Source organism: Rhinopithecus roxellana, chromosome 16 (genome assembly GCF_007565055.1).
Source record: "Rhinopithecus roxellana isolate Shanxi Qingling chromosome 16, ASM756505v1, whole genome shotgun sequence".
Classification (NCBI taxonomy): domain Eukaryota; kingdom Metazoa; phylum Chordata; class Mammalia; order Primates; family Cercopithecidae; genus Rhinopithecus; species Rhinopithecus roxellana.
Genome location: NC_044564.1, coordinates 111,488,398 through 111,513,600, shown reverse-complemented (window position 1 = coordinate 111,513,600; position 25,203 = coordinate 111,488,398). Strand labels below are relative to the sequence as shown.

Here is a 25,203-nt window from a genome sequence, read left to right as displayed (position 1 = left end):
ATATATATATATATATATATTTTTTTTTTTTTTTTTTTCTTTTGAGATGGGAGTCTCACTCTCTCACCCAGGCTAGAGTGCAGTGGCATGGGAGACCAAGGCAGGTGGATCACTGAATGTTCCATACATGAGGAGGCAGAGAAAAACCAAACTGATTTGTGATTTTACTCATCTCAGGTAGCAGTAGTCTCATTCCAGTTGTTCAGAGTCCACCCACTTTGAATTTAGAACAAAGATAACTCTCCATCCAGAGTTTGGATAACTCTCCCATCAAGGTTAACTGACATTGAGATCACCATGTCTTCGCAACATGAAACAATGTGCACCATGCAAATACTCTTCTTTCTCCCACAGAAAGCATGTGAATGCTTGGGCAACACTTAGAATTACTGGTGTGGCATCTCCAGTTATTTCCTGAGACCCCATTTTTTCATCTGGTGTCATATTGTACATTTAAAACCTTTTTCATTCTCCTTTTCAATTTCCCATTTGTTCTCTATGTCCCTAGCAGCTCAATTCTGAATTTGATGTGGGTTCTGTGTACAGAGGGATATAGTCGCCACCCTCTCATGGCCCAGGAACCCCATAATTAAAATGAGTGTGCTCCAAAGTAACCTCATGGCCTTGTGTGTCTCACAATTACAGTCTCTGCCACAAATACAGAACAGGGGAGATGAGCCAGAAAAATGGACACAGGCCCGCATCCCTTCCCACAGACACACATCACAGAGCAAAGAGCCTGCATAACTGCCCTCCACTGGGTAGAGGGTTAATGTCTTTTTTTTTTTTTTTTTTGAGACGGAGTTTCACTCTTCTTACCCAGGTGGGAGTGCAATGGCACAATCTGGGTTCACTGAAACCTCTGCCTCCTGGGGTCAAGCAGTTCTCCTGCCTCAGTCTCCCGAGTAGCTGGGATTACAGGCATGCAACAGCATGCCCGGCTAATTTTGTATTTTTAGTAGAGACAGGCTTTCTCCATGTTGGTCAGGCTAGACTTGAACACCGATCCGCCTGCCTCAGCTTCTCAAAGTGCTGGGATTACAGGCATGACACACTGTACCTGGCCAATGCCTTTTAACATTGGTAGTTTTGTAGTTAGAGCCTCCCCCAAAATAACTTCTATTGTGAATGTTGCACCCTCCTCTACCATTGCAGCAGACTTGCTTTTTCACACATGGCCTGAGTTCCTTCCTTCCCAGCACGCCTGCCTGCCAAATCTCATCCCTACCTCTGCCTGAAGCCTCCAGATGTTAGTAGTGATGGATGGAAACAGGATCAGGACTGAATCCATAGGTGGTCACAGCACCACTGCCCCTGGTTCATGGAGGCAGCCTGGAGAGCAAGTTTTCTTCTTCATCAGCAAGTGAGCTGATGGCCACATGTTGACATGAAGGACTCCTTTTGTTGTATTCAACATAAAGCCCCTTTCCCCAAACTCTTACTCTGGTTTCTTTTTTTCCCACTCCCTCTACTACCCCTAACTCTTTTTCTTTCTTTCTTTCTTATTCTTTTATTTTTTGCTACAGCTTTATTGTGGTATAATTTACTTGACAAAATTTACTCAAGTGTATGATTCTCAGTACATTGAAAATTGTGTAACCATCACCCCAATTTAATTTTATCACATTTTTATCACCCTATTTGCAGTCAATTTTGGATCCTTTTTTTTTTTTTTTTTTGGCAACTGGGATGCCTGGGCCGTCTGCTGTCACCATCTCCTGGGAGAGATGATCTCAAAGAGAAGAACCCAGAGAAAGTTCGTCTAAAGGAAGAAAGTTATTTGCTGCTCCCACCAAAACCCCACTCTTCCCCTAGACTTGGGCTGCTATCACAGCCTTGGCTTTGATCCCTGAGAGCCCCTTTCCTGTACAGTACAGTGCAGGGAGATGGTGCAAGCCCATTTCGACTTCACACACATCAGCAGGCTTATTCAACCTTGTATGTGAAGCTGTCAATGTGTGCTTCTGTGGGAAGAGCGCTTAAGAGCCCGGGTTCAAATGCAAGCACTACCATTTACAAGCCATGCATTGAAAAACTAACCTCCCGGGGCTGCAGTTTCCTACTGTGTAAAATGGAAATCAATATAAATATAAATATATCATAGTCATGGAGAGCCTGGAGCGCCTGTCACATTCTCAGTGACGACTGTTATCCACTGTTGCTAGACTTTGATCAAATTTTTAAAGGGGTGCCCCCACTGCCAAATTCAGAACTCTCACCACTTAGAGGTCGAAAGATGTCAGCCCCGACAGGTGCCACAGAACACCCCCAGATGCTCAGAAGAGGAATATATGGTTGGAAATCCTGGGGAGAAAAAGGCTGGAAGAGTTACAAATGGGGAGAGAGCAGCTGGAAAGGAAGTACCAGGAAGAGGAAGGGCCGAGGGAAAGACCAGGAAACTGATGGTCAGGGGCCAGGGGCCCAGGGCTGGGTGATGGGATGGAGGAGCTAGAGACTGATGGGGGAGGGAGGAAGTAAAAGGGAGGACAGGTGGAAATGTGGGGAGGATGCTTCCTGATAAACCTGTGGTCTTCGCATGCTCTTGAAATGAGTAAATTTTGTTAAGTAAATTATACCATAATAAAGCTCTAGAAAAAAAAAAAGAAAAAGAAAGAAAGAAAAGAAAAAGAGTTGGGGGTAGAAGAGTAGGAAAATAAAGAAACCAGAGTAAGAGTTTGGGGAAAGGGGCTTTATGTTGAATACAACAAAAGGAGTCCTTCATGTCAACATGTGGCCATCAGCTATTCCTTGCAGAGGACAGCCAAATACAGGTGCTCAGAGTGTATTCTAAAGGTTAGAGCCAAGAGCTACAGGCAAGGCTGGAATTTACAGTTCATCCTGCTGTTTGTCCAGCTCTTGCTGTGGCTTCAAGTCTATGTCCTCAAGAGGCACCTGCAGCTTCTGGCATCTAGCCAGGGTGGCTGGGGACAGCATTGAAAAGGGGACTGTGGGAACAGCCTGGTGCAGCAGTGTCCCCTCAGCTCAGATTGGTTCCTTTGTTCCAAACACGAGGAAGCAGAAGCTGTCACACAGTAGCGGCCAAGGACGCTGGCGTGCCACTGTTTGGCCCAGTCTTCCACCCTCCCTCACGGTCAAACAAGCAGCCATTATTTATAAAAACTCAACACACATTGGATTTTAATGAGAAAATAACTGTATACTTGCATTGAATGCCTCACAATCACTATAAAACCAAAGCAGGATAATAACATTTAAGTGGTTAACATACACAGGAAAGCCAGATACAGAGTATAATTTCCAAACACAGTATTGCTGCTTTTTCCCCCTCCTCCCCCAAAAAAAGAAAAACAAAGAAAACATAATTTGGGTAAAGAGCAATACAAAATCAAAATTGGCAGCTCACTGAATGCTTAAAATTCAGGAAATTGGTTCTTTAAACTAAAATGGAATATATTCACCATCTCTAACACTTAGGCTACTTTTTTTTCAATACCTAGTTTAATTAAATCCATTCTTTAGTTGGGAAAAAAAAGGTTTAATTATTCATCTTCAGAGACAAGAATCAACACTGTTTTAGTGTTCCTTGTTACGCTTTATATATATATGTGTGTGTGTATATATATGTGGACATTGATCTATATACGGCTTATATGTCATTGTCTAGGGTGAGCAGCATGCATGGGTATGAAGAGGCAAGTAAATTGCATTGTGTCATCCAAGTAAAACACAGCCCGGCCTCCTGCCACTGACAGACCCTGTTTCCATAATTTCTGGATGAGAAAGCCAAGGCATGTCAGTAGTTAATCAGTTCCGGAGGAAAGTGAACACCTATAAACATGGCAGAATGCAATACTTCCAGAAAGGCTTTTAACATCTACAGAATCTAAACATTTTGTAAGAGGTGAGGTTAACAAGCTTGCGTGCTATTTGGGGGTGGGGCCGAGCATCAGAGGCAAAGTTTTTTGTAAGCCTCTTTCTCTCGATGGATTAGGCAGGAATGACTTTCCTCCAGGGGACGGTCCCATCTTCAGAAAGTTAAAAGGGTCCATTTGGGATCCCAGAGCCTAGCACGGTGCTATGTACAAAGTGGTGGCCCAAGGTTTCTTGAATGAATAAAAAACTCAAGAGCACAGAGAAAATCTGGCTCTCCCAAGTAAACTGTAATTTACATTTTAATGGGATTATATTAGGATCTTCAGTGAGTGGAGAAGGAAAATAGACAGCAGTAATCCGGAAGGCAGCACAGGAGTACTAGCAAAAGTTAAGAGATGTAGGGGCCACAGTGAAAACAGCTTTGTGACTGTGGGAGAGTCCCAGAAACAGCATTTCTTTCCTTATTCACACACGGAGCATGGCCCAAGAACCCCCAGCTCTGTATCTTTAAGCAATAAATGCTCTGGTTCAGTCAACTGTGGTCAAAGACCACATCATCTGCCTCTAAAGCGATTCCATGAATAGTGTGGCCTCTTAAGCTTTTCTCTTAGCTGTACATTCTCTTGTCAAATGTAGGTTTCATGTAGCACATGGTTTCCTCCAAAACAGAACAAAAAACTTTAAGGTAAGTCATAAGGATGGTTTCCTCTTGTGAAAAACGGGGAAGTTAGTCTATATCATGTCTATGGTCTCTACCAGATCCATGAGTCAGAGAAAACATGAAGCACATCACATTTTTTGTGCAATCCATAGAACTATCCTACTCTCCAGCCATCCTAACTGCCACTGTGCCCGGGACTGTGCAATGCTACTGCCTCCTCTGTTCTTATCCCTGTGCCTGCTTTGGGAATGCCCCCCCATTGCTGGGTTCTCAGCCCAGGCATCTGGGACCTCTGGCTGGAAATCCTCAGGTAAAGACGATCCTCCTTCCTGGGTCCTTCCATTTCATGTCAGGACTTCTACTCTAACACGGATCTCATTTTCCTGAGAATGTTAGTCTCCATGCCAGCCTCCCTCACTATAAAATGAATTTCTTGCAACAGGGATCTTACTTGTTTTGTGACCCCAGCGGCTAGCACATTTTGTTGAGAATTCATTCAAAATATTCAGGAGAACGAACCATATAAAGATGGTGCCAATTGCCCATGTGCTCTTTTGGCTGCCATCTGTAGAATGTGGCTTCAAGTTACTGGTTCCCTTGGCAGTTTTAAAGGATCCTTGTTAGTAGATGGTTCCATTTTTTGCTTTGTGCCTACTTCTCATCTGTGAATACATGTCCCCCCCCGAGTCAACACTAGTCTAATAAAAGAAGGAAATGTGCATTAACATCTACATACAAATTTTGTGAAATTGCTACTTGTTAGAATAACACACTAGAGCTTATGACATAATATAAAAACAAAAATGATTTCTAGTGAGGTCTGACTTAATTATTGCTTTTTTTAAAAAACCACAGTTTTAAAACAAAGAAAAAAAAAAAAAAAGGCTGGTTGTTTTTTTTTCTCAAGGCCAGAACTGAAAATTTTCTCATCCAGAAATTTAGGGCACCAATTATTGAATACCCTTATCATATTGCTTTAAACAACAGAAAGATTAAAGCTGGCATCCTCTATAGTATACTAAGCATGAATATAAAGCATGAGAATAAATAGGAGACTTTCCTAAATGTCAAATTACAAAACTGCTCAAAACTTTGCAATTGTGACTCATGCAAATACCTTGTTAGGTCAATTTAATATTACAAATACTGCATCAGCTCGGTGCCTTTATATCCCTTTTCATAAAAAAGAAATTCTCACTCCACTCCTGAAGCCAGCAAACAGCTTTGGAGGAATTACCTGTACACCCAAGTGCCATGGTCACTCTGGAATTTTAATCCACATACATACACACATACACCCTTACTCCTGAACATACGCATTTTACACAAACACACAATGGTGTACACACACACACACACACACACACACACCCCATCTTTAGGATTTGTAGCTGATTCCAAGCCTGAACTTAAATTTCTATTCTATATTTTTCTTTGTATCATCCTGAAAAACACTGGTTGCTCAGCAAAAAATAGTATCTCTTACCTCCTATTTTGTTCCCATTCTTCCTCCCTCCCTCCCTTTTTCTCTCTCTACCTTCATGACTTTTCTTTCGTGTTTCCTTTCTGACTGATCCAAAAAGAATCCATCATTCTTCTTCCTATCTCTAAGGCCCACTTTATAAAACAAAATAGTTGTAAACACCTTTTTATTTCTTGTCATCTACCTCTCCAAGGCAGAGTTCACCTTTTTTTTCAATTATTGCCACTCCAAAAATGCCCCCACCATCTTGAACCAAGTTGTTCAGTGTGTACAGATTCTATACATGTATATATTCACCCATCCCATCATAAAAATAGTTGTTGCCCACTAAATATAGTTTTCCTATGAAGAAACGTAACTGTGAAAATGTGTTCTCATAAACTGCAGATCAGTGAATACTATAAGCAGACATGATCCTAAAGCTAACATCATCCATTTGGTTTGGTTTTCTCTTCCCCTTTCTCAGCCTCCTCATGTAGAATAGATTGTGTTTGCAACATGAAGAAATATTGTCTTAAAATATGGATTTTATGAATTGTGATCATGAGTTGTTCTCAATTAAAAATAATTAAATACAAGAGAAGTGGAATCATAACTGCCTCTTCTGGGCAAATGTGTAGAGAAACGCCATTCATTTTATGGCTGCTGGAGAAAATGGAGTTAATGCAACACCCTCCAATGCTGCGAGCGACAGGTGGGAAACTGGTGCAGGGAAATATCCTGTGCCATGTAGGCTGCACCAGCCTGGGCCCTACTGCTCTCTAAGTGGCCCTATCACCATTGTCCTTCATCATCCGGAGAGGCTGGTCTCAGTTCTGCCTGTAGCAACTATGTTGATTTGCTTGTAACATCTTTTGTCCTTTTGGATCCATTGTGGATTGGCCCAAAACCAGACACGGGGATTGAGTCACCAAAAGAAGTCCTTTCTCTTTTGACTCCTGGGTGTCCAGAGTCTGATGGGTGGACTTCCTTTTGTTTCATCATTGTGTATTGCAGCTTCTGGTCTACATAAGGATTGCTGAATTTGTTTGCACTTTAATAAATAGTCCATTAAAATGCTTTCACTTGTTAAATTTCTTGGTTTCTTGGTCTCCCAAGCACCACAGACGCTTCCTGGGTTGAAGGAAGTTTATTCGTTGTCTTCTTCCTCCTGGTTGGCATAGATCCCTGCTTCCCAGCGCAAAGCCAGTGCGCTCTTTCTTCGATTAACCCGTGTGGCCTCAAGGACCTGTAAAGAGAGGGAAAAAAATTATGCAGAGTTCATGGATGTTAATTATGAACACAAACCAACTTCTTTGTTTCTTTCTTCCTTTCTGTTTATCAACTTGAGAAGAGAAAGTGATAAAGTACTGCTGGGAGACAGGAGAGATACTGGAAAAATGGGAATGAGTGGTTCTGGTTATGCATTCATCTCACAGCCAAAATTCATCTGCTACTTGACTCCTAGTTTTCACTATAGAGAGATTTAATTTTCATGAAATGTTCTGCAAGTTTTTGAACTAGCTATGATTCTGCATCAAGTTTTCAGATAAAGCAGATCTCTACACGCAACAGATCAGTGCTGTCCAATTGACCTTTGTGCAATGATGAAAATGTATCTCTGCTATCCAATATGGTAGCCACTAGCCATACGTGGCTATTGAGCACTTGAAATAGGGCTAGTGTGGCTGAAAAGCTAAATATTTACGTTTACTTCATTTTAGTTAATTTTAATTTGAATAGCTCCATGTGACTAGTGATTACCATATTGGACAGCACACTACAGATGATCCCAGTATCTTCATAAACAAGCAAACCAGAAAATAATTCCAAACAATGAGACCAGTGTGGATTCAGTCCATCAAGCTTTGCAAATCTATATAAGCCATGATGATATTTATAGTACAAAAACCTACTTGGGCAAAATTAAACTAAAAAAGCCATTACGTGAAAAAAAAAAAAATTATTGGATCAATAAAAGCAGTCTCAGCATTCTGATGCAACCTCAGACCCCATAGGCTAATCAATGAAATGAAAGGTGACAACATTAAGGACAAGTAGGCTCACTACCACTGAGGGAGAGCCTCCCTTCCTTCCGTTCACTAGAGCAGTCCATGGACTCCTGAGAAGAGACTTCAGCCTATCTGCTCCAGTTTCAGTTTGATCAAGAAAAGATTCCAGATTAATGGCATTTAGGTTGCCAACATATGAAAAATGGTTCTATATCATGACACTGCAGCAAAAACAAGCCCAGGCATTCTTACCAATTGCTCTGGCATTTGCTTAGGACGTGTAGTTTCTGATTTTAAAGAAAAGTCCGATAGAGTCAACATTGGTTGATTATCCAAACTGCAATGAAGGCATTGCTTATTCTAAATATAATCAGTTAGGCAAGGGACAGTGATGTTGGTGACATGGATTGGCTGTGTCCGCACCCAAATCTCATCTTGAATTGTAGCTCCCATAATCCCCTCGTGTAGCAGGAGGGACTCGTGGGAGGTAACTGAATATGGGGGTGAGTTTTCCCATGCTGTTCTCATGATAGTGAGTAAGTCTCACCAGACCTGATAGTTTTATAAAGGGCAGTTCCCCTGCACACACTGTCTTGCCTGCTGCCATTTAAGACATGCCTTTGATCTTCCTTCGCCTTCTGCTGTGAGGCCTCCCTAGCCATGTGGAACTGTGAGTCCATTAAACCTCCTTTTCTTTATAAATTGTCCAGTCTTGGTTATTTCTTCATAGCAGTATGAAAATTGACTAATACAGTTGGCAACTCCAGAGAAGCAAGGAGGTGCAGTTACAGGCTGAGGTGGGAGCCCAGACATAAGCAGATTCTGGGTAGATGGGAGATTACGGGGTCCATCTCAACCTGTTTCTCTGCACCTTTGCCAAATAAATGCACCACCAAGAGCTTCAACGTGTTTTCCTCTGGGAAGCCTCCCCCTTTCCTCCTCAATCATGTTTGCTGAATGAATGATGTACTGTTAAGCACATAAGCCATGTGTGTTTTGCATAATGTGTTTTGCATATAAGCATATCATGGTCACTCACTCAATATCCACAGATATCTAAGAATAAGAAATTAGTAGGAGGAAAGCATGCTTCCAAATCTGCTATAGTTAAATAGAGAAATTTTCTAATAGTCTAATGTGTGGTAGCACAGAACTGAAAAACAGCACTGGACTGCACGTGGAAGTCCTGGGCTCTATTTCCAGTTTCGTCCTTTGTTGTTCATCTTTTATCTCACATTTCTTATCTGTAACATGGAGAACACAGCTACTCCACTTCACAGGCTTACTCAGAAGGCACTGTGGTCTCTGAAGTCCAGCAGGTCTACTTCAAATCCTTGTGACCTTGGAAAAGTCACTTACCCTGTGCCTCAGTATCCCCATGTAAAATGGGGATCATAAAAACTACAGCATAAAGTTGGACAGAGAAATCAATGAGGCAATGTATGTAAAGTACAGTTCCCAGTGCATAGTAAGCTCTCAAATAGAGCCTAATATGATGGAATAATTCTTTCTATCATCATGTGAAAGGGATTTATACATTATGAAGTGGCATACAAATATAGGGCATTTTATAAAGAACTCTACATTGTATAAAAGGATCATCTCTTTGCCTTTCAGATTGCAGATACAAACAGAAAGGTTTACATCAAAGCTAAAAATAAATCTAAAGTTCTAAAAATTATGATCCCCATCCTCTTGGAATGTTTTTTGTCTTGTTATTTAAACCCTATTTTGATTCTCAAACAACTTGGGCAAATTGAGTTTGCTCTACTCTTTAGCAATTCTTGTTACAAGCCATCTATCGATCCAATTTACCCATATTTATTAGTTTCCTACCAAGTATAAGGCACGGTGCTTCTTGTTGAGGATAGAATAGTCCCTTCCCTCGTGGAGCTTAGCGATGAAAAGTGTAATGGGCAGAAAAATAATATTCATAACTATGGAAACGTTTAACATAGCTTGGGTTTGGACGTCTACTTGTCAAGAGCTCAAATAATTCACTTACACCCACAACGAGCTCTCTTTTCTTAATTCATTCCCCTAGTTTGTATGCCCACTTACCATGGTCACACGATCACTTACCATGGCCATACAATACATTTCTAGTGAAATCTAAAGCTGCTAGTAATGGCACAGACAAGAAAATAAACATCATTACTGAAATATACCTGGCAACCTTGATATAAAGCTGTCTTTGGGTTCATAAGGCTTATGACCCAGGGCTGTCTGGGAATAGAGCTGCCCCACAACTGGTCTTCAGAAGTTTCAAAAACCAAGGTATTTGCATGAGCATCTGTTCTGTAATTAATTCAGACGTGTGTGTGTGTGTGTGTGTGCATCTCTAGCAAATTTAGAGCTTTTATTACTAGTTTATTAGTGCATGTTAACTTTACTTTTTAAAGTTCATTCCTTTCTTTTCTGGGCAAAAAGGCACATGTCTCTGGGGCTCTAATAATAGACATACTCGCATCCTAAGTTCTGTTAGTTACCGTTTGAATCCTCACCACTAGTCTACGAAATTTATTACTCCCATTTTTTATATGAAGAACCTGAAGCACAGGGAGGTTAAGTAACTTGCCTAGAATTACCCAGTTAGCAGAAGGCAAAACCAAGATTTGAACTCCGCCCTCTGGGTGCAGAGTTGATGCTTGAGGCCACCAGACTACATTGCTGCCCAATGACTGTAAGGAGTCCAGAAGGAGACACATCAGAGAGGAGCAATCAACACTCCCCATAGAAATGGAAAGGGGAAAACAAAAAAGGATCTGATTTAAAGTTTTATTGTGGCCGGGTGCAGTGGCTCAGGCACTTTGGGAGGCCAAGGTGGGCAGATTGCTTGAGATTAGGAGTTCGAGACCAGCCCAGCCAACATGGTGAAAACCTGTCTCTACTAAAAATACAAAAATTAGCTGGGCATGGTGGCTGGCACCTGCAGTCCTAGCTACTTAGGAGGTTGAGGCACGAGACTCGCTTGAGCATGGGAGGCGGAGGCTGCAGTGAGCTGAGATCACACCACTGTACTTCAGCCTGGGTAACAGAGTGAGACTGCGTCTCAAAAAAAAAAAAAAAAAAAAAAAGTAAACTACATAAATCAATAAATAAAGTTTTATTGTTTTCACAAATGCACATTCAGGTCTAGTGGGGAATAAAAAACAATTCTCTCTCCACAACCCTTTAATATTAATTTTTCTCTCTAATGCTTAGGGAATTCAAGTGAACTGCTTAACTTTGAATAGCAATCAATATAGACAATTTTAATTTGGACATATGAAACAAAAGACAGATATGTTAAATAGTATCACCCTATTCATATTAATATTTATATTTCATCTTCCAATCTGCTTTTAAATTGAAGACAGAGTGGGCCCAACTCTATCTTCCTTGGATATATTTAACCAGATTTTCATTGTTTTAAATGGACTCAAAGGGAAGACGGGCTAAGTCCTAATTTTCAAACTGCCATCCTCCAGATGAGAATCACAATTAGACATTAAAGAAGGTACAGAATGATATTCTCAGTATTCATCTGATATCTTATGAAAGAAAATTACTGATAATCAGCAGGTCAGCTCTATATTTAAATATAATTCTTTGGCTAAATGAGAGACCAAAAACTTATTATGCCACAGGTTAATGCAACCAACTTGAAAAATAATTTACAATATCTAGTAAATGTTAGGATGTATCGGGCTAGTAGCCAGTGCTTCTACTCCTAGATATCGAGAGAGGTTCTTCCATAGGTACATAAAGAGATATGTATAATAACATTCATAAAAGCATTATTTCTAACGGTAAGAAAAACTGGAAATCGTCTACATTTCCATAATAGAAGATTGAATAAATAGTGATATATTCATTCAATGGAATACCATACAGCAGTTATAAAGAATGAACCAGAGCCACAGTGATCAACAAGGACACATCTAAAAACAATGTAGACAGAACAAAGTCAGGAGCAGAAGATACTGCAACACGATTTACCATTTATAGAATGTCTTTAAACATGCAAAAATAAGGTGTTGTTTATGTATGTACACATGTGTAGTATAAGTATAAAACCATGCACGGAAATAATGAACAACAAGCTCAAAAACAGTTACCTCTGCAAGATTGTAGGGAAGGAGGGAACTGGGAGAAGTAACGAGAGGGCTTAAATTGTATTCTTTTAAAAATATTAAATATCATGAAATGATAAGAATGGACAAAGCTGGGTAGGTGGGTTTTATTATTTTATTATCTTATATTATTTTGAATGCTAGTTCCATGATATCAGGAACTTATTTTGTTGACTGCTGTATTCATGGAAGCCAGAACAATGCCTGACACATAGTAGAGCCTCGAAAATTGTTCAATGAAAGAACGAATGATTCTCTCTACAATTCTGTGGACTTGAAATAATTCTTTTAAAATCAAAATAAAATCCAGAAATAAAAATATGAAAAATATTGTGCTTTCTCAGCAAAAAGAAAAACTGGACAAAATAGAAAAAAATTAAAAGAGAAAAATATGTCTTCTCATAGCACATATATTTGTGAAATCTGTGTAAAAGGAAAGAAGAAGACTTTTGGGAACTGGGAACAGTGGCTCACACCTGTAACCTCAATGCTTTGGGAGGCTGAGGCAGGAGGATCACTCGAGGCCAGGAGTTTGAGACCAGCCTGGGCAACATAGAGAGACCCTGTCCCTACAAAAAAATAAAATAAAATAAAATAAAATTAGCTGGGCATGGTGGCACACATCTGTAGTTCCAGCCCTTTGGGAGGCTGAGATTGGAGGATCGCTTGAGCCCAGGAGGTCAAGGCTACAGTAAGCCATGACTGCACCACTGTACTCCACCCTGGGCGACAGAGTAAGACCTTGTCTCTTAAACAAGGAGGCTTTTGGAGAAATCAAGGCTTAGAGTTTCTAAAAAATACACGTTTAAAGATTGGAGGGAAGGAGGCCTGGGATGGTTCACATTTGATAAATTTATAGATTAGGATGGTTCATATTAAATCTATAAAATGGAGCTTTCTAGCTTTATGTTAAGGTAAACAAAGAATGGGTGAAAATCAATAGCTCAATCTGCATGAGCTGCACTGTTTTCCAACCAGACCAAGTATACTTGCTATTAATGCCTAAAGAAACTTTAAAAACCAAAATAGCCCATCACTTATGTCCTCTAGTCCAAATGTCTTCAAGATCCGTGAGCAGGCAAGGTCTTCCCCAGTACCCTCCCACTCGCCCCCACAGCACAGCACAGCAAAGCACACCATTGTGTATCACTGTTGCAGGGACTCCAACATTTTGAGGCAGTCCCATAGTTCAGAAAAGGCACAAAAAAAAAACATATGGAGACAAGTCATTTTTCTTGCCATTTTCATTTAACTCATCAGGAAATGGCAAACCACAACAGCATGCATCTGGATCATGCATTCAGTAAGACCAAGACAAACAAATTGAAAAGTACCTCGGAAGTCACCTTGCAAGACAGTAACTTAGAAGTGTACTGGCAGAGAGGGAAAAGACCAGGGTTAGTACATGGCAGTGACACACTTACAGAACACCCCCTAGCCGGGAACAGGTACCACACCAGAAGAGGATGGGAGGGGAAGTAATACCAGGAGGCCATTCTACACCCATGCCAAAACTTTCTCCAACTGATATTAGTTTATAAGTCTTTCCTTTGCAGCAACTAGATACCCTATTGTTCACTAATAAAAATGTCAGATAAGCCGTACTTTGCTAATTCAAAACGTTGCTTTCATTTTCTGCCCTTTGAATTAACAAGATTCCCTCCCCTCTGTACACAACCAGCTGCCCACCAGCAAGGTTGTTGGGGGCCATTTTGGATTTGCTAGAATCTGTAGCCAAATAGTCTTTCTCTTCCCGTATGTTTCTCTGAACCCCAAAGCCGTCGTGTAACCTGTTGTTCCATTAAAAGAAGATCTTAATCACAGGAGTTGGTTTGTGGCCTAAGGGTAGTCCTGCCTAGGGAGACCACACAGCCTCCCTCGTCAGAATCCTGGGGACCTGGGTAAGTTCCCGAGAGGGGGATCATCCTTTGATAGCAATTTCGGGTGATTATTTAGGATTATTAGTATGAGCACTTTGGAACTGAAATGATCCTTTTGTTCCTATAGGGGACTAAAAGTCTTCCGCAAAGTACAGAAAAAAATGGCCTGACAATGGAAAATGAGATAGCAGGACCAATTTGGGACATTCCTCTCCAGAATTACGGTAATGAGCACAAATTTACACTGCCTGGGGCATTTAAAGCATTTATTGGTTTGGGGCATTGATAGCCATAGACTAGTTAGGTGGGATCCCACATCTGTGATTGCTGACTGCTTCTTATATGTAACACTTAGGAATTATAGTTCTGTCATGATTGGGCTAATGGCTGGGGGCTGACAAGTCAGGAGCTCTTCTCTCTCCTTTGCACCTTCACTAGGGTATGAGTGAGAACCCAAGAGAGAGTTAGGGAAGCACAAGGCATCACTGAGCTTCCTGTAGAGTCTAGGGGAACAGGAGGCAGATGGGCTTCCTTCATCCACTGAGCGAGAGGATGGCCACAACTCTCAATGCACGTCCTGGTCTGGAAGGGTAATGTGTGCCAGGAACTCTCAGTTTTGACGTAGCCCAGGAGAACTGACAAGGTCTTCTCTTGTTCGAAGACAAGACAGAGTGGTTGGATGACCTCTCAGTAATTAAGTCATGAGATGAGAAAGAGAGAGAGAGAGAGCACACAGGAAAACCCCACTGAGAGCAGATTCTGTGCTAGAAGTCAAGATGGGGCTGAACATCCAGAAGGTTGTGATTTGGACTCTGGTCAGCATCCCTTCAACTGAGAAAGGCAAAGCAAACCCTTGAAATGTTTATGAGCATCACTGACTCAATGACCCATCATCTTCACTTTCTGAGGCTCAGGTCAGCTTAGGGAAATAATTGGCTGGAAAAATACTGTTTGCCTAAATACAGTCATGTGACTTAGGACAGACTGATGAGTCATAGTTTCCTAAAGGGATTCTTCATGCCTGAAGGAAAAACATCCAAATAGTCCATCATTTGTGCCCACTGATCCAAATGTCTTCCAGATCCATGAGTGGGCAACCCCACCTTGGAGGCAGTCCCTTTGCAAGGCATCAAGAAGCCCTTTAGGAAACTAGGATTCACTCGTCCATTAGGAATTGCATGACTGAGCAGAAATGGTATGAGACCCAGATAAGGGGACATTTCTACATAAGAGAACATTTCCAGATAAGAGAAACCCACAATATAAATAGGACTGCTGCATCTGCATGTGTGGTGCGTGCACTGCACAAAAGCGTCAGACTAAAGGGATGAATGGTACTAAAGCCCAGTCCCCTGCTCTACCCCCAAAATGTGTGGCTGGTGCAGGGCTGCATCTTCATAGAGGAACAAGGGTGACTTTTTTCCTAATTCACACAAAGGCCTTGCATAAGTTGGTAAACAGCCCTGGGTAAGTGGGTGGGGGTGGGGATAGTAATCCTCCTGTCCCCAGAATTAGCCAAGAGGTCCATTAATAAGTGAGGCTGGGCCGGGCGCGGTGGCTCAAGCCTGTAATCCCAGCACTTTGGGAGGCCGAGACGGGCGGATCACGAGGTCAGGAGATCGAGACCATCCTGGCTAACACGGTGAAACCCCGTCTCTACTAAAAAATACAAAAAATTAGCCGGGCGAGATGGCGGGCGCCTGTAGTCCCAGCTACTCGGGAGGCTGAGGCAGGAGAATGGCGTGAACCCGGGAGGCGGAGCTTGTAGTGAGCTGAGATCCGGCCACTGCACTCCAGCCTGGGCGACAGAGCGAGACTCCGTTTCAAAAAAAAAAAAAAAAAAAAAAAAAAAAAAAAAATAAGTGAGGCTGGAGACACTCATTGGTGACTTCAATATGCAGGACAAAGAAATCAGCCCAGGTGGGTGAAGACTGTGGCCACTAAAGGGAGTACTTTGCTCAAGTTCTGAGTTAGTAACAAATATGGCCAGTTGGGGATAACCTTTGGATAACACCACTCCCTGACTCCCATAAGCTAGGGACCTCTCTGCATAAGACTTTTTATAAAGTGGAAAGTTGGAGAGAGCAGGGCCCTGAGCTGAGTCCCTGTGGACAGGACCCCAGAGGCCACCAAAACTCTGATGGTGCTCGGGGCTCGGGGCCTCAGGGGACACTGAACTTGTTTTGATGGCAAAGATCAGTGTTTCTCACTCAGCAAAACTTCCACCATAGCTACATTCTATCCTTCTCCTTCTGTCTTTCACTCTCCTCAATATCATTGTGTCTAACATATCACACTTTATACACATTCCAATGATCAGCGCCTGTCTTGTTTTTAACTCTGCCTTCTCCTTAGAAAGAATAAAAAATAATTATTATTTTTGCTTAATTCACAAAGAACTGCTAATTTCAATGGCCAAACACATGGTTGTATTCTAATCATGTGACAGGTACTGATTCTCAGGTACGATTTATCATCTCCAAAAGGGCATGCCAAAAAGCTGCCAAGTGGCTTACTGGAAAGAATATTGGCAAATGGAGGTACCAGGGGTGATGCTGCATAACATGGGGAGATGCTGGGTATGTAGGTGTGAGCCACTGAGGTGCTTAGAGGGTAGAGAGTCTAAGAAGCCATGTTTCTCCATGAGAATAGTGTATGTAAATGGAGGCTAGAGACCAGAATTACTTTACCTTTAAGAGAATTAACTTTATGCTTCTACGGATAGGTAAGCCAGTTACATAACTCAATCCCCCAGCAATCCATCTGCTCTCTATTACTATCCTTCTGGTATTAAAGAAAAAAAATGGAAAAGGGGCCATAGATCAGTTAGGAAAAAAATGAATCTTTATTCATCCCTACAGGTAAACTTCAACACATTCACCAGTGATCGACATAGATAAAGGAGAAAAGATCCCCTGAATTGGAAGGGCTAGGAGAGGGCTCTCATTTGAAGCCTCACTGATGATCATATCTTTGCTTTAGAAGCAATCTGAATTTGTTGTTTTAGATTTGAACTCTTAAATGAGCATATAGTGGATTGGTAGATTTTGTCCTGATCCTAAGAATTTTCAACAACAGCAAACTTGGTTCTGTTGTAACAGCAATAACAGTGCAAAACATTTGGCTTTGAATCCAAGATCCAGGGATATTAACAGCTTAATTAGTTAGGTCTCTGCCTTTTTCAAAATGTTTATTTACTGGGAAATACAGAGAGAGGAGGCTGCCTCTTCACTTCGCAAGTGAAGGGCAATCAGCATATTAAAACATTGATTCCAAGCAGCTTCATTTATGCAAAGGAAAAATCCAACCTGGTTGGCATTTGTTAGGTGGCTGCCAGAGTGTCAGCATGTGCACGAAAGAGTTTCCAGCCCTCTGCCTTTATGAAATGAGTGAGAACTGCCTCTACCTGTCTGTATGGGGTATTTTTCCCTATCATCTGCACTCCAACACAAAAGACATACACAAGTGACAAGTAGAGTGTGCTCAGCAAACACTCACGTGGGTCACATGCTAAGTGGTTCTACTTGTTCTTCCCCATCCATATCAGAGTGTGGGGCATCCACTTGGCTAAATTCTACCAAAGCTGCTGATGTATAGAGCAGAGTCGCTGGGAGAAAAGAAACCAGACACCACGCTTCAGAATGATCTAGCCTCCAGAAAATTCTTAAGGTAAACTTTATCCTTTGAAGTGGGGCTTCAAAGAAGGGCTGGTGAAAGTGACTGAGGAGCCAGGGAAAAGTCCTACAGGCTCACGAAAGGAGCTGCTGGCTCCCCTGCAGTGAAGTTCAGCAGTGGAAATGTCTGCAGCAGCTACCCAGGGCCAGGCGTCATCCCACTGTCTAATACAGCGAACAGCCCAGTAGAATAGCTGCAGCCTAATACAGCAACTGAGACAGCGCTCCATGCAGTTCAGGTGTAAACATAAGGGAAAGCCTGGGAGATGCCAAGTGAGTAGCCAGGCTGCCAGATATCTATCTGCTTTCTTCCTGTCTTTACCACCATATATTTTGAAAGCAACTTTCAGTATCTGGGCTTCAACTCCAGAAATCCTTTAACTTAGCCAGCTAGGATATAAAGGCAATACAGCAGCAGGGAATTCTTTTTTTTTTTTTTTTTTGAGACGGAGTCTTGCTCAGTCGCCCAGGCTGGAGTGCGTCGGGGCGATCTTGGCTCACTGCAAGCTCCGCGTCCTAGGCTCATGCCATTCTCCTGCCTCAGCCTCCCAAGTAGCTGGGACTATAGGCGCCCGCTGTCACGCCCGGCTAATTTTTTGTATTTTTAGTACAGACAGGGTTTCACTGTGTTAGCCAGGATGGTCTCGATCTCCTGACCTCGTGATCCGCCCGCCTTGGCCTCCCAAAGTGCTGGGATTACAGGCGTGAGCCACCGCGCCCGGCCAGCAGCAGGGAATTCTTACTGTGAACTCCATAGTATTCAAGTTTAAGGTGACCAGATGGTTTATCACCCAAACTGGGACACTTTCAAGGGGGAAAGGCAGGCTGGGTGCAGTGGCTCATGCCTGTAATCCCAGCACTTTAGGAGGCTGTGGTGGGAATATACCCTTGAGCTCAGGAGTTGAAGAACAGCCTGAGCAACATAATGAGACCTCCTTTCTACAAAAAAGTTAAAAAATAAGCCAGGTGTGGTGACATATGCCTGTGGTCCCAGCTATTCAGGAGGCTGAGGCAGGAGGATTGCCCGAACCCAGGAGGTCGAGGCTGCAATGAGACATGATTACATCACTGCATTCCAGCCTGGGTAACAGAGACAAACCCTGTCTCAACAACAACAAAAGAGTGAAAGGGGATTATAATCCCAGCATCACAACGGGCATAAGCCAGGACTGTCTCAGGTAAACTGGGTAGGATCCTCAACCAACCCAAGCTATTTGTGACTTGAGTGCAGTCAGGGGAGGAGGTGGTGACTTCAATATGTGCTAAGAGACTGGTGCCAGAAGACCCATAGGAGGCTGGCATGAACCCTGAGGCTGATCTCCAGGCTCCTGGGACTGTGTAGAGCAACAGTTGCTATGTCTCTAACTGAAGAAAGAAACCACAGAGCAGATGACTTCCTTCACAGTTAATTTGAACATTATGTGCAAAGTTCCTAGGGTTTGGGGGTAGCAAAGTAGCCATGTGGTTTTCAACTGTCATTTTAACTGGCTCTTTGCTATCAAGCTATGCACGTGGGCTTGTTAACAGTCCCAAACACACTTGGTCTTTTAAGCACTGTGTGACATTGTTAGGGATTGCCTAGAGGGTCAGTTTTGAAGGAACAGCATCTTCAGCCTTCTCTAGAGAAATAAAATCTCTACTGGGCAATGGTAGAGATCAGCTCCCAGGTGTTTAGGGATGATTTCAGGGCCCTTGCATCCCTCTCCCTGTGTGGCCCTTGCATGCTGTCTTTCTATGCACCAAACATCTTACACACTAGTCTTGCTGGTCAACTCCAGCTATACTTGGCTGCAAACAACCAGCTCCCTGCATGATCAACATTTTTTTTTTTTTTGAAACAGGCAAAAACCCAAACCCAGTTCCAGGCATGTGAAACCACATATTTGAAAACCGATATCGGAACCCTAATGCTGACCAGACAACCACATACACATTTGTGCCTGGACTAGAATGCCACACACCACACCGACGGCCGCGCTCAGAGAAGTGAAAGAGGAAAGGAGGAAAAACTTACACTACTATCATCCATTCTCTCGCGCCTTTTAGATTTGTGTGTCTCATAGTCTTCCATGAGGGTCTGCATCAGATTCTTGGGCCGCTGGGTTCCGGCAGCCTCTTCAGGGGCTAAGTCAGGCTGCAAGCTGGGGCCTTCAGTGGTGGGGGATGGAGGAGGTTTGACTTTCTCTATTTTCCCTGAAACAACACGAAGAGAACACCCTTTCTAAGCTTGTCTGCTCATGACTGCTTTTAGAAAGAAGAGAAAACTGGCAAATAAAAGAGCAACAACCTCTGACACAGAGAATGGTACCAGAATGATGGTTAAGTGTAGGCCATTTTATTATATTACAGGATCAAAGCACTTAAGGTTAATGCACAAACCCATCTAAAGATCTCAAGGACACCAAGTTCCAAAAAGTCAGTTAGATCAAACAGGCCTGGCACACAGTCTACAAATATATGTTGGACAGACAGACAGTGGCTCCAGTTGTTTTGAGACATGTGTCCTATCACAGATCATAGAATTAGACTGTCAGAGGTGGTGGTGCCTTGGAGACTCAGAGACCCACTTCTTAACAGATGAAAGAGCTTGAGGCTCTGCCAAGGGAAGGCTGTGCTGAAGTCACAGGGAGCCAGTGATGGTACCCAGGCCTCCTGCTTTCCTCACCAGGGTCTATCCTCTATAGCAGAGGAAGCCAGTTGTCTGCTGACCTGCCCGGGCATTTTGTGCAGACAGCTCAGTGTTATAAAACCTTTGAATAAGGATGAGGCTTGTTCTTCTCAGTTCACCCCAGTCTTATACTGGCCAGCTTCATTCATTGACCTCACCTGCTGGGGTCCTGAAACATGAGGGTTTGAGGCATCCCAGACTTTAAGAAGTGTACACCAACAAAGGCAGTGGAAAAGGTGCACACCAGCCTTGGGAATGGGGAGATTTCAGCTCTTGCAATGTCCTCCAAGAATCCTCAGGATGGAGAGACGAGGTCAGTGATTAATTCAACAGTGGTGTGATGACTCTGCGCACGCTTACCAAGACCATTTCCATCCCTCCCTCCCAAGAAATGCCTGGCCCTGGCTTCTGGCCCTTCAAGGGGTGGGTTTATTGCCACAGAGCCCCAAATGCACTACTGAGAAGTATCTTCAAGTACAATTAGGATTTTTCCAATTATGCCCTTTGTGGTTGACACGGCTAGAATCTGTGAACAAGGAATGTGGAGAAAACACACAAGATAAATGGGGCCTGCATGGCCCCGTTTGGGAGCGAAAAGGACCATTTGACCTCTTCCAGTTCCAAGCCGAAGATGACTCACCTTTCTTCATCTTACATCCCAGGCTTCTAACTTGGCAACTGCCTGGTGTAGCAGGAATCACAAGTGAAGCCTCGTGTCCATGTTTCTATGTGGGCTGCTTAGCCCTTTACTGGTAGAACCTCCTTCTGATGAGAGCTACAAAGGCCTGGAGTCCAGGAAACCCAGGTTTTTAACTTCTGCTCTTCCAGTAGTTGGCTATGTGCTGACTATAGATATCATTTCATATTCCCACTTCAATCATGGGCTGATCACTTAAATTCTCCTAGCTTTCAGCTGTCACATTTGGGAATTAGGTGGAAAATAGGTTTTAATATACAGAAAAGGGTACTCCATTTCATAACCACATTATTTTAATAAAAGTGAGATTCATTGCTTTGATCTAAATTACCAGGATAACTGAAAAGTCTTTTGATATTAACAGTACAATAATAAGTATTTCAAGATCTCCAAATTCACTGCAAAAGGTTTCTATTTTTTATTATGGAAATTAGGGAACACTATAATGACCCCTATAAACATTATAAACATCACCCCGAGTAAACATTTATCAAGATTTTAGTATAATTGGCTCTTCCTTCCTTCCTTAGACTTGCTGAATTATTTTAAACCAATCATAGACTTCAGGTCACCTCACTCCTGCACACTTAGTATGTATCTCTGAAAATTCTGATTGACTTTTTAATTGAAGGCTTAAGAAACAATATAGCACAGTGGTGAGCATGCAAGCTCTGGAGCCAGCCGGTTTGGGCTTGAACCCATAACTTGGCAGCCAAATCACTTTGCGCAAGCTATTTACTCTTTTGATATCTTAGTTTCCTCATCGGTAAAATGAGTATGATGATAGGGGTACCTACCTCAGATAGTTATTATGAGGACAAAGTTAATATTTATAAGGTTAATATTCAGAACAGAAAGCATCTAATGAATCTAGCTACTATTTAATTGGAATCTCAAAGAATAATATGACTATAGGGTGAGATTAACAATTTCATGCATATTCTGCATACAATTTTTGCATCTCTTCTGGGACCAGAAATAGACACCAGTTACCAGGTTAATTTTCATCATTTTCCATTTGACCTCTCAAGTGTCCGGATCACTTCCCACCAGCCATTCTTCCAGCATTAAACACCTAGAAAGCACAGCCTATATTCATTGCTTCTAACTTCTCCCTTTCACACACAGCACAGTGGAACTCCTGTTTATATTTCTGTGAAGGCCATTTTCACATACTGACTTGAATCTTATCTGGTTATTGAAGTTTTGTCTTCTCAATTAAGCTATAATGTCATCCTGAGGACAGGGGGTATGTTTCACCTGTCTATGAATCCCCTTAATTCATCTGAATGTAAACTCCATTAGCGTAGAGCTTTGCCTGTCTGGCAGTAGCGGTGGTATACGGCATGAGGTAGGAAATTCATGTTTGTTGAGTAATCAGTAAGTCCATTATGAAATATACATAACAACCACAAGTAAATGCTTATGGATTGGGACAGAATCTCCCACAGAGAATTAGAGGAAAGGGCTTAAATGCCTTCACCAAAATATATGAATTAAAACATTTTAGGTCTACAGAATCACAAACTCAATGGCTTTGGAGTAACAAGAGGATTTATATATCATTACTTTTGTAGGCTTCATGTCATCTGAGCCTTGCAACAACCCTGGGATGTAGTTAGGGTGGATGTCATGACCACAGAGGCCCAGACCCCAACTCCATCCCAAGTTACATGAGAGAGTAACAGTCACAGTCTGGAGCCCAAACCCAGTGTTGATGATGGCTGAATTAAATTATGGGATGTATGCAGAAAGAATGCTGTAAAGAGGGTGAAGGATGAGTATAGAGAAGCGCTCAGCCATTAAACATTAAAGACATTTCCTGCTTATTGATGATTTCATCCCTAGAGCAAGTTTTTCTAGTTCTAGCCACTAGAGGTCAGAGGAGCAACAGGAAAGAAAGGCTGGCTTAGCAGTTCTGGAGCAGGGGCTGCCAGGGACAAGGGGGCTGAGAATGGTCGCTTTGGATAACTGAGCCCATGTTCTGGCTCTATCTACCCACTCAGGAGGGGCTATCACAGGTCCCCAGAGAGAGAAGACACTATGCCTCATTCCCAGACTTCCGGCCATCATTCTGGTCAGTATCAAGGGAAGCTAGCTCAGCCAGGCTTCTCTGCTGGGCCCTGTGATCTCTGATGCTCCTCTCCAAGTATGGTTCAAACCAGGCACCAGAATTCTGGGTGCCATCTTAGGAATCACACAGGCTGCTAAAAGGCTGGAGAGAAACCTGTTCCACACCTGACAACTTCCTCAGAGGTCCAGAGTTTGCAGCCAGAGGTCCTCTCCATTAGGATGCTGACAGCACTCCGGATGCTCTTCCCCCAATAGTAGATACTGCAGACAGCACCAGTTTGGGTCTCGATCATCACATGAGTGTGATGCAAATAGTCTGTGCCACAGGCCTGGGAGTTCAATCACATCCTTTTTCATGACCCCATAAGGCCCCCTGAAGTCCCTTGGCCCAGAGAACATGCCCCAGCAGACTCCCCAAACCATGATGGTTACCTTTGGTACTTCTTTTTCACTGCTCCAGGGTGCATCTCACTCAGCACTTCCCCAGTAACCCCAGGTCCAGCTTTGCTTACTCCCGCAAACTTTGCTCTGCTATCGGTTTATTCACCTCATGAATGATTCAATAGCTTGTGACGCCTGACATTTGCCCCATTTTCAGTGAGCACATCCTGCCATCCAGTTCCTCACCTGCACTGAACACTCTGTAGAACACTTTTTTTTTCTTTCATTTTTTTTGAAACGGAGTCTTGCTCTGTTGCCCAGGCTGGAGTGCGGTGATCTTGGCTCATTGCAACCTCTGCCTCCTGGGTTCAAGTGATTTTCCCACCTCAGTCTCCTGAGTAGCTGGGATTATAGGCACCCTCCACTATGCCTGGCTAATTTTTGTATTTTTACTAGAGACAGGGTTTCACCATTGTTGGCCAGGCTGGTCTCGAACTCCTGACCTCAAGTGATCAGTCTGCCTTGCCCACCCAAAGTGCTGGGATTACAGGCATGAGCCACCGTGCCTGGTCAGAACAGCTCTCTTGAAGGACCTCAGTCACTATCCCTGAACAACATGAACACACAGTGCCATGTAGACATCAGGGCAGACTTGTATTGGTCTTGGCTGACGGCCAGTCCTAACATTTACAGAGCCAGGAACAGGTATAATGTGACCTCTAAAATGAACATAAGGAACCGCTAGAACAATGTTAGACTGAAATTCTGAGTGGAGGATAGGAAACATTTGAGTTTATATCGTAAACGTGATTATATTCAAACTATTCCATCTGGAGTAATTTTAGACTTAAGCTTTTGAAGATGTTTGAGGGTAAGTGGCTTCACTTGGTTGACTCTAAAGACGTGTTTCTAACATTATGTCCTGTGACCTTAGCTTTGTAAGATAGTACTTGATGCCACAAATAAAAAAATCTTTGGTCAAATTAAGCTTGGGACACACTGGGTTCAAGAAAACAAGGAGGGAGAGAGGGATTTGTTTACCAGAGGACTTCTGGTTTTAGTGCTAATATGATTGTAAAGCTCTAATTCAGGAATGGGAGTACAGCATTTCTCAAGTATATTTAACCAGAAAACCTCACTTCATAGAATATATTAAATACCTCAATAAAAAAAGCCAGGTGCTGAGGCTCATGCCTGTAATCCCAGCACTTCGGGAGGCTTAGGTCAGAGAATCACTTGAGCTCAGGAGTTTGAGACCAGCCTGGTTAACACAGTGAGACCTCATCTCTAAAAAATTTTAAAGTAAGTAAATGAATACAGAAGGGGGGGAAAAAAAGAAAAACGGTTTAGGAAATACTGTTGTCTAGTGTGCAGTAGTTAACCAGCTTCCAAGGAACTTTTTTGGCCCAAGTTCATTTAATAATCAAGTATGGGCACAAAGCTCATGTACAAGAACGTTCAGCACTGTCTTTTTTTAACTACACCAAGATATCTTCCTATTGAAGAATAGTTAAGTTAGCTATGGCTCATTTAGGCAATGAAGTATTATTTAGCCATTATAAATCATGTTTCAGACTCTCAAACTTAGAGGAATGGTTAAGGTCATGAGAAAATATTCAAAATATATTAAGAGAAAAAGCAGATTGCAAAAGTAGAGATATTGCAGGAGTTCAAGAGTGCAGGTGGGAGAGCCAGACTGCCTGGGTTCAAATCCTAGTTCACCACTTATTAACTGTGTGAAAGAAA

At 42.5% G+C, this 25,203-nt stretch overlaps 1 protein-coding gene across 7 annotated transcripts in view; it reads right to left on the bottom strand.

The window, feature by feature from the left end:
• Positions 1-3,110: 3,110 nt before the first annotated feature.
• PALM2AKAP2 (PALM2 and AKAP2 fusion) overlaps positions 3,111-25,203 on the bottom strand; it is a 554,929-nt gene continuing 532,836 nt past the window's right edge. For 4 of the 7 annotated variants that reach the window (XM_010365577.2, XM_030919139.1, XM_030919140.1 and 1 more), the window contains 2 exons: positions 19,653-19,831; positions 3,111-7,206 (listed from right to left, as the gene is read on the bottom strand). In XM_010365577.2, coding sequence (XP_010363879.2) covers positions 7,108-7,206; positions 19,653-19,831 — 278 coding nt within the window. In that variant the 3' untranslated portion in view covers positions 3,111-7,107. The remainder of the gene's footprint in view (positions 7,207-19,652; positions 19,832-25,203) is intronic. The other 3 variants (XM_010365579.2, XM_010365582.2, XM_010365578.2) reach the window with 2 other exon arrangements.